This window comes from Neolamprologus multifasciatus, chromosome 8 (assembly GCF_963576455.1).
Source record: "Neolamprologus multifasciatus chromosome 8, fNeoMul1.2, whole genome shotgun sequence".
NCBI lineage: Eukaryota > Metazoa > Chordata > Actinopteri > Cichliformes > Cichlidae > Neolamprologus > Neolamprologus multifasciatus.
In genome coordinates, this window is record NC_140446.1 from 11,620,214 (window position 1) to 11,639,544 (window position 19,331).

General features: G+C 40.5%; 1 protein-coding gene across 5 annotated transcripts in view; it reads left to right on the forward strand.

Annotated features, from left to right (window-relative positions):
- The window catches only part of pald1a (phosphatase domain containing paladin 1a), a 61,748-nt gene that overhangs the window by 10,074 nt on the left and 32,343 nt on the right, over positions 1-19,331 (forward strand). For 3 of the 5 annotated variants that reach the window (XM_085170067.1, XM_085170066.1, XM_085170064.1), the window contains exons 2-18: positions 595-792; positions 995-1,097; positions 2,059-2,238; positions 2,654-2,818; positions 2,907-3,067; positions 3,668-3,743; positions 4,441-4,595; positions 4,690-4,786; positions 4,974-5,078; positions 5,412-5,507; positions 5,592-5,726; positions 6,600-6,716; positions 7,057-7,236; positions 7,381-7,578; positions 7,889-8,029; positions 8,123-8,194; positions 16,062-16,202. In XM_085170067.1, the coding sequence (XP_085026193.1) occupies positions 608-792; positions 995-1,097; positions 2,059-2,238; positions 2,654-2,818; positions 2,907-3,067; positions 3,668-3,743; positions 4,441-4,595; positions 4,690-4,786; positions 4,974-5,078; positions 5,412-5,507; positions 5,592-5,726; positions 6,600-6,716; positions 7,057-7,236; positions 7,381-7,578; positions 7,889-8,029; positions 8,123-8,194; positions 16,062-16,202 (2,307 nt within the window). In that variant the 5' untranslated portion in view covers positions 595-607. The remainder of the gene's footprint in view (positions 1-594; positions 793-994; positions 1,098-2,058; positions 2,239-2,653; positions 2,819-2,906; positions 3,068-3,667; positions 3,744-4,440; positions 4,596-4,689; positions 4,787-4,973; positions 5,079-5,411; positions 5,508-5,591; positions 5,727-6,599; positions 6,717-7,056; positions 7,237-7,380; positions 7,579-7,888; positions 8,030-8,122; positions 8,195-16,061; positions 16,203-19,331) is intronic. The other 2 variants (XM_085170068.1, XM_085170065.1) reach the window with 1 other exon arrangement.

Sequence of the window (19,331 nt, forward strand, 5' to 3'; positions counted from 1 at the left end):
GAAGGACTTGAGCCTTTGGGGGCCAATATAACAGACCACCGTCAGTTTTAAGAATTTTTAGCCTCGTCATTGTTTATTAATTCAGATACATTTGAAAAATCTAATAAAGTGCATGGTTTTGAGACGGTTTTTCAGCAAATCCAGTCCTCTTTTGCGCTGTACACATATGGCCTACCAGCAAGCAAGCAAAGCCTGCTCAAGTGTAACTCGTCACACTCTTTAAATGTATGTATTTCTTTATTATTACAGGAGCTTCACTGTCTGTCTGTGTGTCACATTTAATGACATCACTGGTGGGCAATCCTCAGCCATGATGCTAGCGTAGAAAAAAATGTTTCATGATGTGAAAAATAAAAAAAATCTGCATAGTAATTCAAAATTCTATTTATATAGCATACGCTAGTGAGTAACACCTTTTTCTAACCTATTCCTAATTTTAGCATGAGACTAGCACTGAATAACTTTTCACACCTTAAGTATGTTTGTAAATGATGTCACTCTCCAAATACACACTATTGTATGTTCCGCCGCTGTGTGCGTGCGTTCGTGTGTGATTGCTTCCTGTTTCTAAGTCCAATGCGATGCCATTTACAGCAGCTTGTGGAGCATGGGTACAACTGCCAGTGCCGCACCACAGCCCGTTTCTGTTGCGTCGCCGCTTGAGAGTGTCCATGGCAACGCGATGGCTGACAGCAAGCAGTCTCTTTGCATGAGCCCCTTCCAGACAGTCAACATCCACAACAACAAGGCCAAGTCCATCATCACCAACAAAGTTGCACCTGTCGTCATCACGTAAGTCCCTCCCCGAATCTGCGTTCTCACAGTCGGGTGTGAAACCTTTTTGATCGCTGAGGTGACACCCCCCTCACCCTCCAGCCCCGGTGTTTGCCCCCGTTATCATCTCTTTTGTCAACCCAGGCCAAGCAAATAGCAGCTGATAATTAAATTGGCCTCTATGCACCATCCACACCTTGTTTTGTGTTTTGCATTGCAGATATAATTGCAGACAGGAATTTCAGATTCACGACGACATCCTCAAGACCAACTACAAAGTCGGCCGGATATCAGACACTCTGCCCGAGCACTACCTCGTGCAGGTAAGGGTGACGTGCTCTTCTTGTAGCTGCGACAAAGAACAACACTGTCACAGCAAGCTGTGGAGTCATCTCACCATTCTCTCTTTTTCACATTTACATGTCCAAATTGCAGAGGGGTGTAGGAACATTGTCATGCGCTTTTTTATGATCAGAGGCGGCCATTAAAACGGGAATGTTGTCACCCTCCTCTCAAGGCTTTGATCTGCTCTGTCAACTGTGCTGTGGTAGTTCAAGCATGCAGTGTTTTGTCAGTGTTAACTCACAGCTCCTTTTATATGTGTAGAGAGGTCAGGAGTTTAGTCTTGAGAACATCTCCTTAAAAAAGTGACTTCCTTTCTTTCTACCAGTAATGTTTGTCTGAAATGTTATGAACGCCTAATACCTGATTAAAACTTGATTTCTGGGGCTGATGCTGATATTGAAAGTAGTAAAACTACTAATCAATCTTCTTTATATATTTATATACTTATATATTGTGCACATAGAAAGTTAGAGCTCTTTTTAAAACAGTAGATTTGATATTATTCCTCTGTTAACTCATATTGATATAACAAATTGAAATACCAACTAGAAATGGGAAAGAGACGTGAATATGTATATGATGTAAATATAAGAAAAACCTGGAAAGTCCAATGGTCATGAGGGTGTCTGTATTTGTTGTTTCAGCGCGTTAAGCTCTCTGGATCAGTGCAGGGACCAGGTCTACTAAAGATCCGGGCGGGAGGGCATAGATTGAACTTTCTGAGACGACACAGTAACCGCACGTTATCTTTTTGGTGTTGTTTGCAAACACAGAGGACAAAAATCTAGCTTAATCTTGCAGCGATGACACAAAGCACTTCCACATGTAAACACCGTGTCAACCACTGTAATGTTTACTTTGCTACTCTCCCAATGAAGGCTGTGCTGGAAGTTGGAACAGTTTGGCTCAGTTCAGATTTATATGTGCTCTTCTTTCCAGGGGGAGTACTTCATGGTCCAGGATGTCTACAGCAAGGCTGATGTCCTAAACACCACGGGCAGTTATGGGGCGCCCAACTTCCGCCAAGTGAAAGGATCCTACCCCCTGTATGGCATGGGTCAGCCCAGCTTGAATGGGTTCAAGCAGGTTCTCCAGAGACTCCAGGCACAAGGACAAGAGGTCACTGCTATAACATGTGCACAATTTCAATGTGCTCCTCTTAAGCCTTCGATAGGTTTCTCCGGTAGATCCTATTTTCCTGTGCTGGTGCCAGTTTAGCTCTGCCTGGCCTCTTTCGCTCCGTGTTGTCAGTAAATATTTGAGGAGTCAAGTGCTCAGTGGAGGCTGTGGCTGGATTGCAGAACTGAGCAAACAGAAAGTTGTGGTCATGTGCGCCAGTGGAAAATGAATCTTTCTACTTAGAGCAGCTAGAAACCGGCCGCAATTAAAATGAAATTGACAAAATTATACATTGGGTTTTTAAAACTCTGCATTCATGTGCTCAGTGTCATATGACGAGAAATTGTTTCCAGCTATTTTTAAAAGTAGCGTCGTTTTAAGGAGGAGGCCTGTTTTCCCATATTTCTTCCTACAGGAGGTTATATTCGTCTGTGTAAGAGAGGAGCCCGTTGTTTTCCTGCACAAGGACAGTGACTTTGTGCCATATACCCCGAGGAGGAAGGAAAATCTACATGAGAACCTTCATGACCTGGAAAAAGAGGAGAGGGTGGAAAGCCTGGAGCTCACCATCAGAAAGGAGGTGAGAGACAAACTCATGCCTAATCCCTGAGGGGTTTTTTTGTCATTTGCAACAGTACTAAAACTCTCCTTTCATCCACGCTCCACAGCTCCATGACTTCGCCAAGCTCAACGAAAACGTCTTCTACGTCTACAATGACATCGAGTTCTTTAAAGACGAGCCGCAGAAGATATCTATCACGTGCGAGGAGGACATCCATGTGACCGAAGAGGTCTACAAGAGGCCGATGTTCACTATGCCGGCCTACAGGTTTGTTTACATTGTTCCTTTATTGTGCCTGAGCTCCTCGGGTCACACGCACAAGTTTACACGAAGCAGCGTGTGGCTGCCTGCTGCTGAACATGCAGGGAAGGTTATAAATAGTGGCGCTTGTTTGTGCAAAGACTGGTTGCCCTGCGTTTTTTTGGAAACGAGAAGAAACGGGGGCGTAAAAACTACAGATTGAAACATCCTGTTTGCAATCAGATCTGCGGTGTCGGCTTTGCTGAGATGTTGTGAACCGCTCGCTGTGTATCCAGGCCAAGAGAATGTATTACTTCCATAGGAGAGCCCTAAAGCTTTTACTCTTAATCTTTATGTTTCGTAAACGATAGGGTGTTTTATTATAAATAGAGTCAAAGTGCAGGTGTTTGGGCTCATCCTGTGATTCGGATCTCTCCCATCATCCTTTGCGGTTTGCCGGAAAAGACATAGTTTCTATCTGATGAGATTAGGAAACACAACATTTGGGAGCTCGGCTATAAAGTCTTAAGGTTATATGTTTATGTGCTCTGACCTACATAAGGGCACTATTGACACAACATACACAGGCACGGGTTCAACTCTGGGTGACAGTGTGTTGTTTTGCAGGTACTACAGACTGCCGCTGCCCACAGAGGGAGCACCATTGGAAGAAGACTTTGACGCGTTTGTTAACATACTCAGGGTAAGCAGATGTAAAAATGCCAATCACACTACAAAAACAGCTGTTACATGGTCCTTTTTTGGGCTTGTCTTTTATATTTGGATCTTGTTCTGATGCGCCATTAAAGTTATTCATGGCCAGAGCTTTGGAGAGCGCCTGGAGTTTCTCACTGAGGTAGTGAGAAAGTAATGCTAGCTCTTTTAATCCACATGTATGACATTATCTGTCCTGTATGTGTAATCAATTATTAATAAGTCCCCCAAAGGACTCACTTCATGTCCATTCTTTGGTCATCCACTTTGTCTGGTTTCCGTCCTTCCCTTCACTCATACAGGATGTTCTTTTATTCTTGTTGTGACCTTTCCCTGTGGTTTGAAAGCGGATTCATTTTTTCTGTTTGGATCAGAGCTTTGTTTTAGTAACACTCACTCTGATATTTCCAAAGTGATCAATTCAATGCAGTGAGCCTGATATCATTGGTTTGATGGCCCCAGTCTGTAAACTGACATTTTCCAGTGCAAAGTATGTATTATCTATCACGTGGCAAGTGGGCATCTTGTGTCCTACGTTAAAAAATGCACCCTATCCAGGAAGTACCCTACTATTTTTGGTAGTAAGAGCAGATCTGTTGCACAACTTGGCATTTGGGACTTCTGACATTGTCTGCAATTCATGTGTGAAAATAGCTTAACTCTCATCTATGTGCATCGTTTTCCAGGAGAGCCCAAGCTTGTCTCTGGGCCATGGTGCATCCCAGAAGCTGCCTGCTCTGCTGTTCAGTTGCCAGGTGGGCGTTGGACGCACCAACCTAGCCATGATCCTGGGCACGCTTGTCATGAATCGCCTCAGGGGTGATTCACAGCCTCCACCCCAGTAAGAAGTCTAGATCAAATAGAAAGTCAATGACAAGTATTTATTAATTTTTTTTTTTTTTTATAAAGGCAAAATATTTGTTTTGTTTTGTCAGAGTTGAGGAGCCAGCTGCTTCAGAACCCAGACCACTGTTCCAGGTGATCCAGTCTCTGATCAACAAGCTGCCTAATGGACAGCAGGTCATGGAAGAGGTAAAGCTGATAATGTCTGTCTACATAACAATGATTTGAAAGACAAAAAAATTATAATTAATTATACGTAGGTCCCAAATAAAGATTTTATGCAAAAACGAGAGGTACAAAGTATTTTATTACCCAAACAGGTATTTAAAAACAAATTGTTCATATATGTGATTCATTGTCTTTTTCTTCTTCACAGGTCGACCAGGCGATTGCCCTGTGTTCAGAAATGCACAACATAAAAGAAGCAATATATGAGAACAAGAGTAAGCTGGAGGGAATTGGTGAAGATTATCAAATTCAGGTTAGTAATGATATAGATTTTTTGTTGGAACTTCTCTTTAAAAGCAGCAGCTTGTACTATAAATGGCTCATAAACTGCTCAGTTTATGTCCTGCTTAATAGAAGACATGTGAGAGCACAATCAGCCTTGATAAACGTCTTTTATCAGTGAGAGCTCTCGAGCTGATGGACGACTTGAGAAGTTGATATCATTAATTGATCTCTTTCCTGTCTTTCAAGAAATAAGCTTAATTATTAAAGCAAGTTTGGTTAAAGTGCTTTACTAGAAAAATTATAAAAACCGTGTAGAAGCTGCTACTGTGACCAGATAATCAAGCTTTTATTCCTCTCTTAGGGAAGCAGCACCAAAGACTACTTTCTCAACAGAACAATGCAGAGCTTGGAGCGATACTTCTACTTGATTGTATTCAATGCATACCTTCATGAGCAGGTAAAAAGTTTTTTCAGCATACATGTCTTCTCTGGGACCATGAAAAAGAAATTGTAAGTCGTAACTATGTGTTGTTTTTTGCAGTATCCTCTTGCCTTTGTGTCGAACTTCAGCCAGTGGATGTGCTGCCATGCTTGGCTGTACAGGTTACTGGCCCGCATGGATCTATCAGAGCTGTCCGCTCCGGCAGAGCTGGTCACTAAAGGAGCCCGAGTGCTGGTGGGAAAATCAGATTATTATATTTAACAATATCATTGTTGTTAACATTGTTGATGACGTGGAACGATGTGCTCTTCACTCGCATTTCATTCAGAGCCTGATTCATAGGCTATTTTTCATTGCAGATCTTTTTGTTCGTGTTCCGTAAACTTTTAACTTGAAAATGTCAAGCTGTGTCCGTTCTTTCAGTTATTGTGATTTTATAACAATGCAAATAGGTAAATGGTCATTTGTAGCACATTGGTAAATGATTAAACCTCATAAAAACACCACTAGGTTTCACAGAACACATTTACAAGAATCAGTCACAATCCATACAACATTTAGCCACAGGCTACAGACAGAAAAGTCACCAGTGCCACTAAGGCGACACACTAACTGACCAGGTCGCTAGGTTTGTGTGGCTGCGCTGAGCAGATGAGGATTTGGGGCAATAGTGCGCCATTTAATTCCTGTTTTTGCATCAGAAGCTGTTAAATAAAACGCATATTTCAGATATAGTTTTGAGACATGTTGGCAGACTGAGCTTAAAAGAAACAGATAAAATAAGAAATAATAGAAATATTGAAAAGTCTGCTTGTTTTGAGTTGGATATTTTTGTGTGAAGCTGAAATTCTCAGTCTATGTCCTTGGCTAGCTTTTTCTTTGTAAACATATTCCTGAACAAGTCCCCTAAATCTGTTATGATCTAATCATCATTTCCCTACATTTACCCCTTTAAACTAAATACATTTCCACATAGAAGCCACCATGCTAGCTGCTGGTATGAAAACACATTTCATGCATTCATCCAAGATCCCTCATCTGTATTTGTGATTATCTGTCTTTAAAAGCACCGTATATTACATGCTGCGAATGACTGTGTGTGTGCAGGTTGCTGATGAGTACTTGGCTCCTGACGTGCTCAGCACAGTAAAAGAGATGAAGGCGGTTAACTTCAGACGAGTGCCCAAGATGCCTGTTTATGGAGTGGCTCAGCCAACATCCGAGGTGCAGCAGATTATGTCCTACTTTAATCAAAACGAATGCAAGAAAAATGGGAGATTTTTTTAATTTGATCCAGAAAGAAAGAAATGTTTTTGTAATCTTTGCTATAATTACTAAAAGACACACTTTGATATTTTAGTTGTCTTAAAATAAAATCATTTAAATGTTCAGCCGACAGTTTTGCAATAGTTATCATCAGTATGCATTTATGCAGTCGGATTTATTCATAAGTACAAACAGACTCAGCAGAATGAGTCATGATTACTTCCCACTCGCCCACCTCAAGACGCTCACACTGGACTTCCAGCTTCTTGCCCTAATCGTCTTAACTTGCTGCGTGCAGGCTACTGGAGCTGTTTTGGCCCATCTGACGGATGAAAAGAGGAAGCACACCCACGTGCTGTGGGTCAACCTACAGGAAGAGCTGGTGTTAGAAGGAAATGGTCAGATTTTTGCTGTGAGGGAGCCCACGTGTCTGGACCAACACATCTCCATCCCGTCATCTGATCCAGGGCTGCTAGAGGTAGAGAGAAAATTCTTTTTTTTTTCTGTCTTTTTAAATGTTTTTCATGGCTTTTATATTAGGTTGAATAAATAAAGAATGTCCCAAGGATTTTAGTCTGTTCTTCAAAACAAGTGAAAACATTTCTATATCCTCCTCCTTTAGAAACTGGAAACATCCCTAAAGGAGGAGATTCTGCAAGCGCAGAAGTGGCTGGAGGTGATCCTTGAGCAGGAGAAACAGATGAAGATGTTTAAAACCTGCCTGACTGTTCAGGAGATCTTCAACCAGCACAAAAGCTCTCACCAGGGCCTTGTCTGCAAACGCATCCCTTTGCCAGACTGCAGCGCACCCAGAGAGGAGGTAATGATGTGTCAGCCTATGCGTGTAAACACGTGTGTGTACAAACACACGCGTCCTTTCAAACATGCAGTCTCAAGAGGCAGAAACAGCTTCTGGTTCATTTGACAGGGGTTTGGATTAAAGACAGCTGAGAATGATTAAGACTTTTGCTCCCTCTAGTGGTTAATAATCGTAGAACCAGATTTCAATTTGTCAAAACTGTTTATGTGTTATATTTAATATTTTTTTCATTTTCTTCATGTGATATCAATACAAATCTGCATAAATAAAGACATATTGTGGTAATATTTGTATGTTTAATCATCTGCAGGACTTTGATAAGCTACTGGAGGGCATGAAGAGCTCCTTGGCCGAGGATTCCCACTCAGCATTTGTTTTTAACTGCTCCAATGGCAAAGGCAGGACCACAACCGCTATGGTCGTCGCCGTTCTGACTCTCTGGCACTTTAATGTGAGATGAATATTTGAGTTGTCTGCATGTTTACTGAGAGCCACTCTGTATAAAACCACTTCAACTAATAAAAAACTTGGCTTCCATCTGCAGGGTTTTCCTGAGTTTGCTGAAGATGAGATTGTGAGTGTTCCTGATGCTAAGTACACAAAAGGAGAATTTGAGGTATGTGCACTTTAAAAAACAGTATCTTCACCAGCTTGTAAACGCATAAAAACATCTTGAAATTTCAATTTCTTTGCATAATGAACATAAGTTTACATAAACTAAAACAGAGAATTTGAGATTAGTCAGCAGCCCTTTGAATTACCTGTATTACAACAATATAACTGTTTGGAAATTAACTAATTTATTCACTCAAAACTGAGTTGTGATGAGGTGTTTGAGCTGGTATGCTGAGGCCAGTTAAAAATACTCTACGAGTCCTGTGGTTTATTTAAATGTGACTTTGCAAACTTCAGAAGAAGATATTTTCTCCTGGAAACTCTTCCAAACTAGTCATACTCATTTTGAGTCATTTTCCAATTGTGTTGTCATGAACTATTTTTTTTAACATGTAATATGTTAACTGTTATGAGCAGTCTCTGAGTGGTCTGACCTTGGGGTGAATTTGCTAAGATCTACTCTTACCTGATACATGTTCTGCTGTTGTGCCGAATTTACAAGATAATCAAATCTTGACCGTCAAATGCAACACTTGAATACTTGTTTAAACACAGGTTAATGAAGCTAGAACACCTGTAGGTGAGATGTTTTTGGTTGTGCATGCTACTAATGGAATCAAAATACACTGGGAAATAACAGCTATCTATCCGGGTTTTAAGTGATGACGTATGAACTCTGTGTCCGGGTCCAAACTACTCTGTGTTTATTACAGCTCTGGTTTTTAACATGTTGTAATGCTTTGTGTCTTGTTCTGTTTAATCTAAACAAGTCCCCAAAAAAAGTTGGCTTCTCTCAGTTTTAAAACCCTACGATGTACCATAACTACAGCTCACCCATGCAGTGGTATATTAATGACTAACCATGTATTGTGGATGGATTATCCCAGTTGTTCTCCTGACTGAAGTTTGGTCCGTTTACAGCATCCTGCCATGCGATTACATTTGTCCTTAACCATCAGGAAGCCTCACGCTAACTTTTATCGAGTGAAAAAAGTTAGCTTTTATCCTCCAGCTTCACTGTGTTTATCTATCACACTAACATAGCTGTGTTGCTAGCGTACATGTAGCACATCATTATATACCAGCTACCCCAACTTCAGTAACCCTACAAAAAAAGTCACTGCTGTTTACTTTTCTGTCTTTTTCAGAAATCCCTCAGTCAGATCCTGGTATATGATGTTTAGGTGGAAACTAGCGAGCTAACTTCCTGCTAACTTCTAACTCCATTAAGTTTAATATATTCAGTTTATCATGGATGCCTGGATGTTAAACTTAATTCTTACACCTGGTAGAGCAGCCACACTGATCCAGCTGAAAGACGAAAGAATTAAATCAGTTTGTAACTCTCAGTGATGCGGCAGTGTTCATTTGACTTTGGGACCTGAAGCAGAGTTTGGACTGGTGTTCTGACAAACCATCCTATTTGGCAAACCGTCCTACTGATAGGATAATTTTACGGCGACGTCTGAAAAATCATCCTACACGTTTTAATTTCAACTGTCATACTAAACCAGTAAAATCTGGAACACACTGCATTTAGCGTTTTGTGTATGCCAGCATGTCCTTCAATTGGACATGAATAAAACTCATGAAAGATCCTCCTGGCATCGTCCTTGGTTTTTACTAGAGATACCACTTTTTTATGTCCAATACCGATACCGATATCATAAGTTTGGATATCTGCCAATACCGATATGAATTTGATATAGTGTATTTATAATCAATATATTTTGCTACATTTTGTATAAGTTCATACTCAAGTTTTAAAAAACAAAACACTAAAGCTATTCTGTTATACCTTCATGCAAAAAATACTCTGCACCCAAAATATTTCATAGTTCAGGAATGCTGACCAATCTAATAAACTTAATGCTCTGATGATTGAGTAAGGACATCTCCTGATTTCATCTTCATGTTTCCCTCGCACCACATATCCAAACCGACATCATGGCCCAGCAGCTTGTACGGCTGTGGCTCCAGCAAACATCAGCTGATACTAGAAAGTAATATTAAATAAATTCTAGCAACAGCTTATCAAGCTTAAACGTGCTGCTGTTGTTCATTCACTGTTTTCCTCTTTCTGGTGGAAAGTGGGCGATAAAGAAACAAGAGAGACGGGACTTGCGACAGAAAAGCCGATCAGCTGATCATTGAACAATTTCATGATTGAAGTAGCAACAGGAGAGGGAGTGGGGAGAGAAGAAGAGAAGAAGAGGCAGCTGTGCAGCGTAAAGGCAGAATAACTTCATCTTTGTGTCTTTTTTCATTCTAGTTAAAGTACACGACAAAGCATGTTCCTTGTCACCTCAATACAGAACTTTAAAGTTTGACCTCCTCGGCTGTAATTGGTCCAGCCCAGAGTCCATCATGACCAATTAGCCAATCCACCACCTCCGTTACAAAGTCATAATAATAATAATAATAATGATAATAACAATAATGATAATAACAATAATAATAATAAACATCAGCCCAGAAAAACGAAAAATCACCTTCGGCGGCCGATGGCCAGTCCAGCTATCGCTCCATTTATTTTGGTTGTTAAGCTTAACGTGGGACTGCTTTCCAAACATTCAGAGATGAACTTACACACTTGCTTTACTTCTCTGGGATGTCGGTTTGGAAGCATGTAGCGAGGCTCCAAATCCTTCACCAGACTGCCAACAGGTCTCGCACACCACAGCCGCTCTATCATGTGATGCATACTGCTCCGACGTGCTAAGGTCATGAGCTGGGTTACGCCATGTTGCAAGTTTTGTGAAAGCGCTTTTGATTGATTGATTGATTGATTGATTGATTGATCATACTTTATTGCTCCCGAGGGAAATTGGGTTAAGGTTGCCAGCCGTGCCAGCACCATCTTACCCTTCCAACCATACATACATTACACAAACATCACATGGGGAAGACAGGTCAGAGGGGTATAACATGGAAAATGCACAACGTGAGGAAAGATAAGGAGAAAAAAATAACTCCCCCCAGACTCAGCTCCAACAGGGAGATCAGTTCGAGAACAGAAAAAAAACACCTCTGCACTTAGCACATGAAAAAACTCTTAATACGCCAAAGAAACACATGACAAGCAACAGGGATGGGTAAAGGGTGAGAGACAGCCAGTGTAGACAGTGCATCCGGGCCTGCAGCATTTTGTCATAGTTACATCACATTTTTTATTTCTCCCCGATATCCGATCCAGTAATTTAGGTCAGGATCGGTCCATCCCTAGTTTTTACTAATCTTCTGGTTCCAGAAAAGAGTTGTCCATCTTCATCAAAAATATTTACAAATGAATTTAACCAAATATATGAGTTGTTAGTATTAACAATAAATTTCTGACCATTTAGTCTGAATTTTGAGACATATTGTCCGAGGTTTTGCCTCTGAGCCTTGTCATTGCCGGAAGGTTAGGAGTCAGCAGAAATGAACCAGTAAATCTCTTCCCATTTCTTCTCCATATGTAAATAGACATTTTCTTTTGAGCTTCAATATGTGCAGCAAACAATGCACATAACCTATTAAATAACCACATTACCTAAATAGACTTAACATACCATACAGATATTAACGAATTAGAATTTAATAGTCTTATCACTCAGCAAGAATGCACTGCAAACTTGCTAACTTTGTCGGTAACATCAAATTTGTCCAAAAACTTGACAGCAGACTTAACCAAAGCTGCAAATTCGACAGTTTTGTGCAAAAAGCAGATAAGGATTTCACTTTAAAACGAACAAACACTCACAATGGCTTAGAAAATTAAGTATCCATGTCAATAAAGTGCTAATACTTACCTATTTTACAAATATGAAAACGGAGTAGCGTTAAATCACAGCTGGTGTTCTGACAAACCATCCTACTTTGGCAAACCGTCCTACCAGTAGGATAATTTTACGCTGGCTTTTGACAAACTGCCCTACTTTGGCAAAACGTCCTACTGAAAGAAAGTCTATTTGTCAAAAGAGTTTAGATAATCTTCTTTTGTCTAAACTTGTTTTTTTTGTCGCTAAAGCTCTTGCAGTTTCTAGTTGGGCATTGTAATGCTTTTTGTAAACATCTCCTGCCCCCATGTGGCCATTTTAATGAATGACATCACCAGTATGCCATGCTGTCTGTTCACAAAGAGGTACTGCACACTTCTCTTTAGTTTTTTCTCTGCACATGTGATTGAAATCTTTGGCCCAGCATAGCCAAAAGCCGAAGTTTTTCTTTACTGGTCTGAATGGTGTCTGTGAATTGGAGCCTCTGGCTGTTTTTCTTGATTCAGAGTTGTGACAATGAATCAGTGGTTGGAACCTGCTGCCTTACTCCATAGCATTGTAAACATGAATGCACAGAAAGAGGCGATACTCGGCAGGCGCACAATACCACATGCCAATCACAGCAGCATGTCTGCCGGAGTTTCTGGGATACACTGGTTGGTCACCACGGAAACCTTGTCTGCCTCCAGTTTAGCCTCTGAAGAAGGGTGCTGCTACGTCTGTGAGGTCCAAAGCATTACGCAACAGACGAACTGGCATGGAGTTAAATAATCCTCTCTTGGTTTGATGTCTTGCTTGGTAATCCTCTGATCCTCCCCTCAGGTCTATGAAGCACCTTGAAAAACATTTACACTCAGCAGGCTTTGTTTAACAGTTCCCCAAAACCCCTGTAAACTGAAACAGTCACTCTTTGTTTATCTATCTGCAGGATTATGCAAAAACTACTAGGCCAGATTTCATGAAAATTGATGGAGAAGTGGAGAAAAAGAGGCAAAAGAAGATCCTAAAATATTGCAATTAAAGTTGCAGAATAAGCTCTTTAAGTGTTCCTTCTGTTTATTTTTTTTGTATTGCTTTTTATCCCCACTTTTGTTGTTTGCCTTGTGTAAAGCATTTTGTAACAATGTCTTGAAAAACTGCTATACATAAGGTATTATTCATAGGTCTTTATAGCAAGTGTGTAGGGCAAATGTTCCAAAAATGAATCCCATGAATTCCATTCCATCATTAATTCCATAAAAAAGCACTCTTCACATTCAGTTCACCACCAAAGGGCATAAAGAAAAGGTTAGCATTGGGTAATTACTTATAAAGTAAAATCTGGAAGGAATTGCATTCAGAAGTGCCGGAGGTGATTTTCTAATAAAAACTAAGCTGGACAACAAAAATCAAGGCCACAGCGGCTGATTTCTGTGCAGGAGACGAGACGAGATAAGTAAGAAGAGAAGAAGAAGACAGAGGAAGTGAGGGGGAAACCTCTGGAGTGCGCTGACCCTGATATTAAACCTGGTATTAAAATGATGATACAGAGGAGACATTTCATATGCCCTAACTTGCTTGGGCACCTTACTGATAAAACTCCATGAAAGTTTATCCAAAAAGCAGTGTAAATGGTTGAGCCACCACTGGCAACAAGAACTGCTACAAGGTGTTTTTGATAATTGTCAATGAGCCTTTCACATTGCTGTGGAGGAATTTTAGCCCTCACTTCTTTGTATAATTAATTTAATTCCACTTTGAAGGGTTTACAAGCTTAAAAAGCCTGTTTAAGGTCATCAGATCATGTTCGGCTACATAACCCGGGTGCGCTTGAGCTTTAGGCCACAAAGTGATAGCCAGACTTTGTCCTTCAGGATTTTCTGGTAGGGAGCACATTTAATGGTTCCATCAATTACAGCGAGTTGTCCAGGTCCTGAAGCAGCAATGGAGCACCAGATGATCACACCACCACCATGTTTGACTGTTGGTGTGATGTTCTTTTTTATGAAAAGCTGTGTTCGTTTTATTCCCAATGTAATGATGTGACTCAAACGTTCCAAAAAGTTGAACATTTGCTACAGTGGTTTTCTCCTTGGAACTCTCTCGTGGATGCCATTTTTGGCCATTGTTGTTGAGCAAGTTTTAAGATGTTATTCTGGGTTCTTTTATGACCTCCTTGATGAGTCGTCGATGCGCTCTTGGAGTAGCTTTGATAGGGCAGCTGTTCGTGGGAAGGTTCGCCACGATTCCAAATGCTGTCCAAGTGTGGATAATGACCTATCATGGCTTTGTAACAGTTTCCAGGCTGATGTCATTGACTTCTCAGCTGTTCCCGCATGTCTTTAGATTGTGGCATGATGTGTTGCTTTGTGGGTTCTTTTAACTTACTCCACTTTATTAGACATCATCTGTCTAAGTGAGTTTTTGTTTCGAAGTTCTAGCTATAATCGGTTTTCCCCAAAAATATGATTGATCACAATTAATTAATGATTTAACAAGAGATGCAGTTCTTGTTTCACACGGTGCCAGGCAGGTTTATTTAGCTTTCATCCTTAAAAAACATGAAATCGTCATTTAAATATTTCCATTTTTTATTTGCTCAGGTTATCTTTGTCTTATATTAAAATAAGTTCCATGATGAAACATGAAACATGTAATTGTGACAAAAACTGAGAAATCAGGAAGAGGTACAGCTGTCTTTTGCAGGACCGTGTGTGATAAGCCATTGTATTTATGAAATATTAAGATAACTGAAAAGACTTTCTTAATAGGAAGGTAGAATTTTGCCTTAATTAAATTTAAATAAAAAATCAACTAATTTTGAGGGATTTGATGGGAGCCACTATGGAGGGAGCCCTTAGTGATCCATCTTGACGCTAAAAAGCTATAATATTTTGTATCTTCACTATTTGAAGAGCCATTAGTTGAACCCAAACATAACTCCAAATGAATGAAACCTCTGACTCGGCAGCATCATTTCATCAGGTAAAAAGTGAGACTGTGTCAGTATTAGCTAAAAGGCTCGTCTGAATCAACATGAGCTCAATAATCATCGTAAGGTTTTTCATCTTTGCATATTTTATGTAACAGGAATTAACTTAGCGTGTCGACCTAAAAGGACAGACAAGCCTACTTTGCATTAAGCAAACAAACCATCGGCCTGTAGTTAATTAAAAGGCATGTTAGTTAATATGGGACTGATAACAGGTCACCTCTTTTTGTGGTGTAAACTGGCATTCTTTGTGTATTTCGCCAATGACTCTGAATAGGACAAAAAGTTTTCTCCCTATTTTTAACTTTGTATTCATCTTGATGTCATTGTTAGTATAAAAGTCACAGAAGGGCTACCAACAAAGTTTAGTAAGATGGCTTTTAGCTGACCTGCTACACAGCAGTGTAGTTTTACATCATCCAAACATGGTGATGGAAGCATTCCATATTTCCACTAGGTCAACACACAAATCAGCATGCTGACATACATTCACAGCAACGTTTCATTTAGGTCAGGACTGACAGGCGGTGCTCTAAACTAAGCTGTGTGTTGCAAAAAGAGCTGTTAGTTTTCTTGCTGCTTAAAATAACAAGAAGACTAAAAGCTAGTCATAGTATTCGTTTTAATGCTTTTTCATTGCAGTGATGCAAAGTGTTGAATGTCAAACACAAATGCAGAGTAAAACACAAAAATAACGTATTAAAACACCAATCCCGGTTTTATTTGAATGAGTTAGACAGCTTTCTACAATGTTGTTTAAAAAGAATCAAATCATAGAGAAACCATTTAAAGTGCAGCTGTTTCTTTGATTATGAATGAACTGTCCCCAGAAAGGTCCTAGAGTGCTTGGAAAATTGGATCTTTTGATACTTCTGTGTCTAAAGACAAAGATCTATCATTTTTATATCATTGCTGTGATTTTAAAAGCTATTTCCACTTACAAAAAAAAAAAGAAAGTCATCCTGCAAACTGTGATTGTGAGAGCTTCTACTGTAGTTGCAGTATCCTGCTGATCCAGAAAAAAAAATCATAGCTGTCTTAGGCAGGTGTGGATAAATATTTCAGTCTTATCATAACTTCAATATCTGGGTTGGAAACATACTCTAAAACGAGGCTTTTTTACTTTTTCTTCTCTCCAGATTGTAATGCAGCTGGTGCGTCTGCTCCCTGATGGCCACAGGATGAAGCGGGAGGTGGACATGGCCCTGGACACTGTCAGCGAGACCATGACTCCCATGCACTACCATCTGAGAGAGATCATCATCTGCACTTACAGACAGGTACGCCACATTACTCTGTCCTAAAGACACGGGGCCTCCATTTTTAGTGAAATAGATCCAAAACATTTTTCTTTCTTTTAGGAGGCTGAAACAAATCTGTAAAAATGTCGATTTGTGTGCTGTATTGATTGTCGGTGCAGTTTTGCATGTGGTCCCATAGATGGCAGCACAAACTAGTTTTTATAGCTTCACCTTAAACCCCGCAGAGATGAATGAGAGGGATCCACTGTGCAACTCGGTGAACTTCCTTTCAGGTCTTAATGGAATAGAGTGGGACCAGAAAAGGCAGGATAAAGGCTCAATATTATGAGCTCTTTATCTCTTGATGAAGAGTAATGGTCCACTTGGTGTAAGGTTGCATATCCTGTGGCTCTAATCTGCTTTCATTGCTACTTGCATTGAATGCCTTTCAAGAAAAAAAGACCCTTTGAAAACAAGAAATAATGAGATAGAAAACAATATGAAAGGTGTTCCGTGCAAAATATAAAGAAGACAGAAGCAGTTTGTAAAAGGGGTTTCAGGGTCTGTCCTCATGCTGCGCTTTAGCTATTTGTAATGCAGTCAAATCATGGTGCCTTTGTGCACTGTCAGCTGTTCCCTTCATGCTGGTTGCACTCAGTCCTGTCTCCACATTTTCAATGGGCCTCGTTGTCCGATGAAATCTGTCTTTCACGTGTATTCTCTGCCTGCTTGTCACTCTGTGGTGTCAGGCTCCACGGAAAAAAATAAAGATTCCCTTCAGCTCACTTTATAATCGTTTGGATCAATGTAATTGTATATTTGGATTGAACTTAGTAAAAGTGCTCATTGTAATTTAATTTGCATTTTAAATTTGTGAGGTAATAAAACTTGAGAATAAAAAAAAAACAGGAATAAAAACAATGCGTTCGGCATGTTTGTTAGCTCTCACGTATAAACACAGTTGGTTTGAAAACTCTACATCATAACTGTAGCTGCTGATCATGTGGGCACACTGCTAAAAAGATGTCCCTCGGGGCAAGAAACTGCAGTCACATTTCAAACTGAACAAATGGCTGCCGGATTTATAGCCCTGCATTGAATACTAATACATCCTGCAGAGTAGTGGGCAATGGGGGTTTTGGAGCAGGTATGGGTTTATTCAAATGAACCAAAGAGAAAAGACTTCAAAACTGACTAAGTGATGGTCAGAGCTACATAAAAGAGTAAAGAGCAAATGGTATTTGCATTTCATGCACACTACATACAATTATAGCCTTTTATGTTTTGTTATGCTTTGATTAGTGTACTGGTTTTAACTTTTCTGCAGGTAGTATCATACGGTATCATTGTCACAGGAGTAAATGATGGCCAGTCTGAAAAAAGAACCAGAATGTTGTTAATCAGATTTATCCTGTAGAGCTGCCACAGTGGACCTCAGATTGGCACTGTGTTCCTGTTCCAGCGTTTTTCCTTCTGCCTGAACCAGCAGGCCAGGTGATAAACAGTGCCAGATGTGGCTAGAACTGGCAGGCAGCAGCAGACTAAAGAGGGGGGAGAGAAGGGGGGGAGCCCCCATTCCCAAAACACACACACACATACACTCTCTCTATCCTCACCTCCCCCTCTCTTAAAGCACCCTCCTCTCCTTTTGACAGTGGTTGGAAAATATGTCTTTGATAGAGAAAAACTATATTTACACTGGGACACAAACCATTCACCAGCTCACAGAGGGGCCTGGGAAGAGGGGTAAGGAAGGTGGGTGGAGGCTTTGGGGGGGAGCAAAGGCTAAGGGGATGTCTCTTCTCAAAGGGCCTGCAAAACTGCTTCTGCTGACCAGACTTGACCCCAGGTTGCAGATGCATTCTGCAACATCAGGGTCAGCGCACTCCAGAGGTTTCCCCCTCACTTCCTCTGTCTTCTTCTTCTCTTCTTACTTATCTCGTCTCGTCTCCTGCACAGAAATCAGCCGCTGTGGCCTTGATTTTTGTTGTCCAGCTTAGTTTTTATTAGAAAATCACCTCTGGCAATTTGCGTACACTGGAGTACACTTCAGTGTTATTTGGATTTAGTGGGGCTTTTTTTTTTTAACAATTTGTTTATGACTCAAGAATCATTAATTTATATAGTCAAGATATAATTTCTGTCCACCCTCTGGCTCTGTTTGTTTGTTTGCCTATTGTGGGCTGCATCGTGGTTATGAACCCCATTTCTGCCAACGGTTATATGACTCAAGTTCATCAGTTAGCTCTTCAATACCATGCTTTACCTTTCAGACCCAAGACTGCAGGTTGCATAGCTTTGTCTGATTTATAGGTCCAAGCAGCTTAAAAGAGCGACTTCACAGAAAATGTTATCACCGAGGATCACTAAACTCCACCCACTCCATCGAGATGGTATTAAAGGGAAAGGGGAATGTGTGGCAGAATTGGAGATTGTCCAAAAACCCAACCCCTAATCCATATTGATTTTTTTCCCCACACAGGTGGTGAGAAAACAGAGATGCACAGAACTAGACTGAATGAGTGGCAAATCAGGCTTCTTGTCTGTTCAAAGAAAGGCCCTCACGGTTTGGACGGGGCAATGGAAAAATATTTCTAGGGAGAGGAGATTGCTGTAAGGATTTTTTTTTTGAGGTAAGGTAGTGAATGTCTTTAGGAAAGAAGAAGGGGGAGCAACTGGCTAAATACTCCAAATTCACAGAGGTTGAAGGGACCACCGCGGGCACTGACAGGAGGATTAATTTTTACTAAGAGCACAAGATTAGTAAGAAAGAAAGTGAAATAATTAGTGAGCTGAGGAATCCTGCTGTAAGGTTAAAGCAAAGATTCTTTGCTTTGGAGTTAATATTGTGCAAGTTTGCACTTCAACGTCACCTATCTCTTATACTCTTTTGGCTCAAGGGTCTTTGTGAACACGTTTCTTCCCAATTAGGATTACCACTTGACAAAAGTGGGGAGCCCACCAGAGTGAGATGCTTAAAGAACTGAGAAAAAGCTTCTATTTAGATCCAGCGCGAGGTGGGAGGTCCGGAGGTTGTTTTTATTAATAACTTCCAGCCTGATTAATGACATATATTATTCAGCAGCGACTGTCCACAAAATTACAGACGTGGTGACCTTATTGTGCAGACACTTATTCCAGAGACTACAGAGTTGAGATATAGCTGTG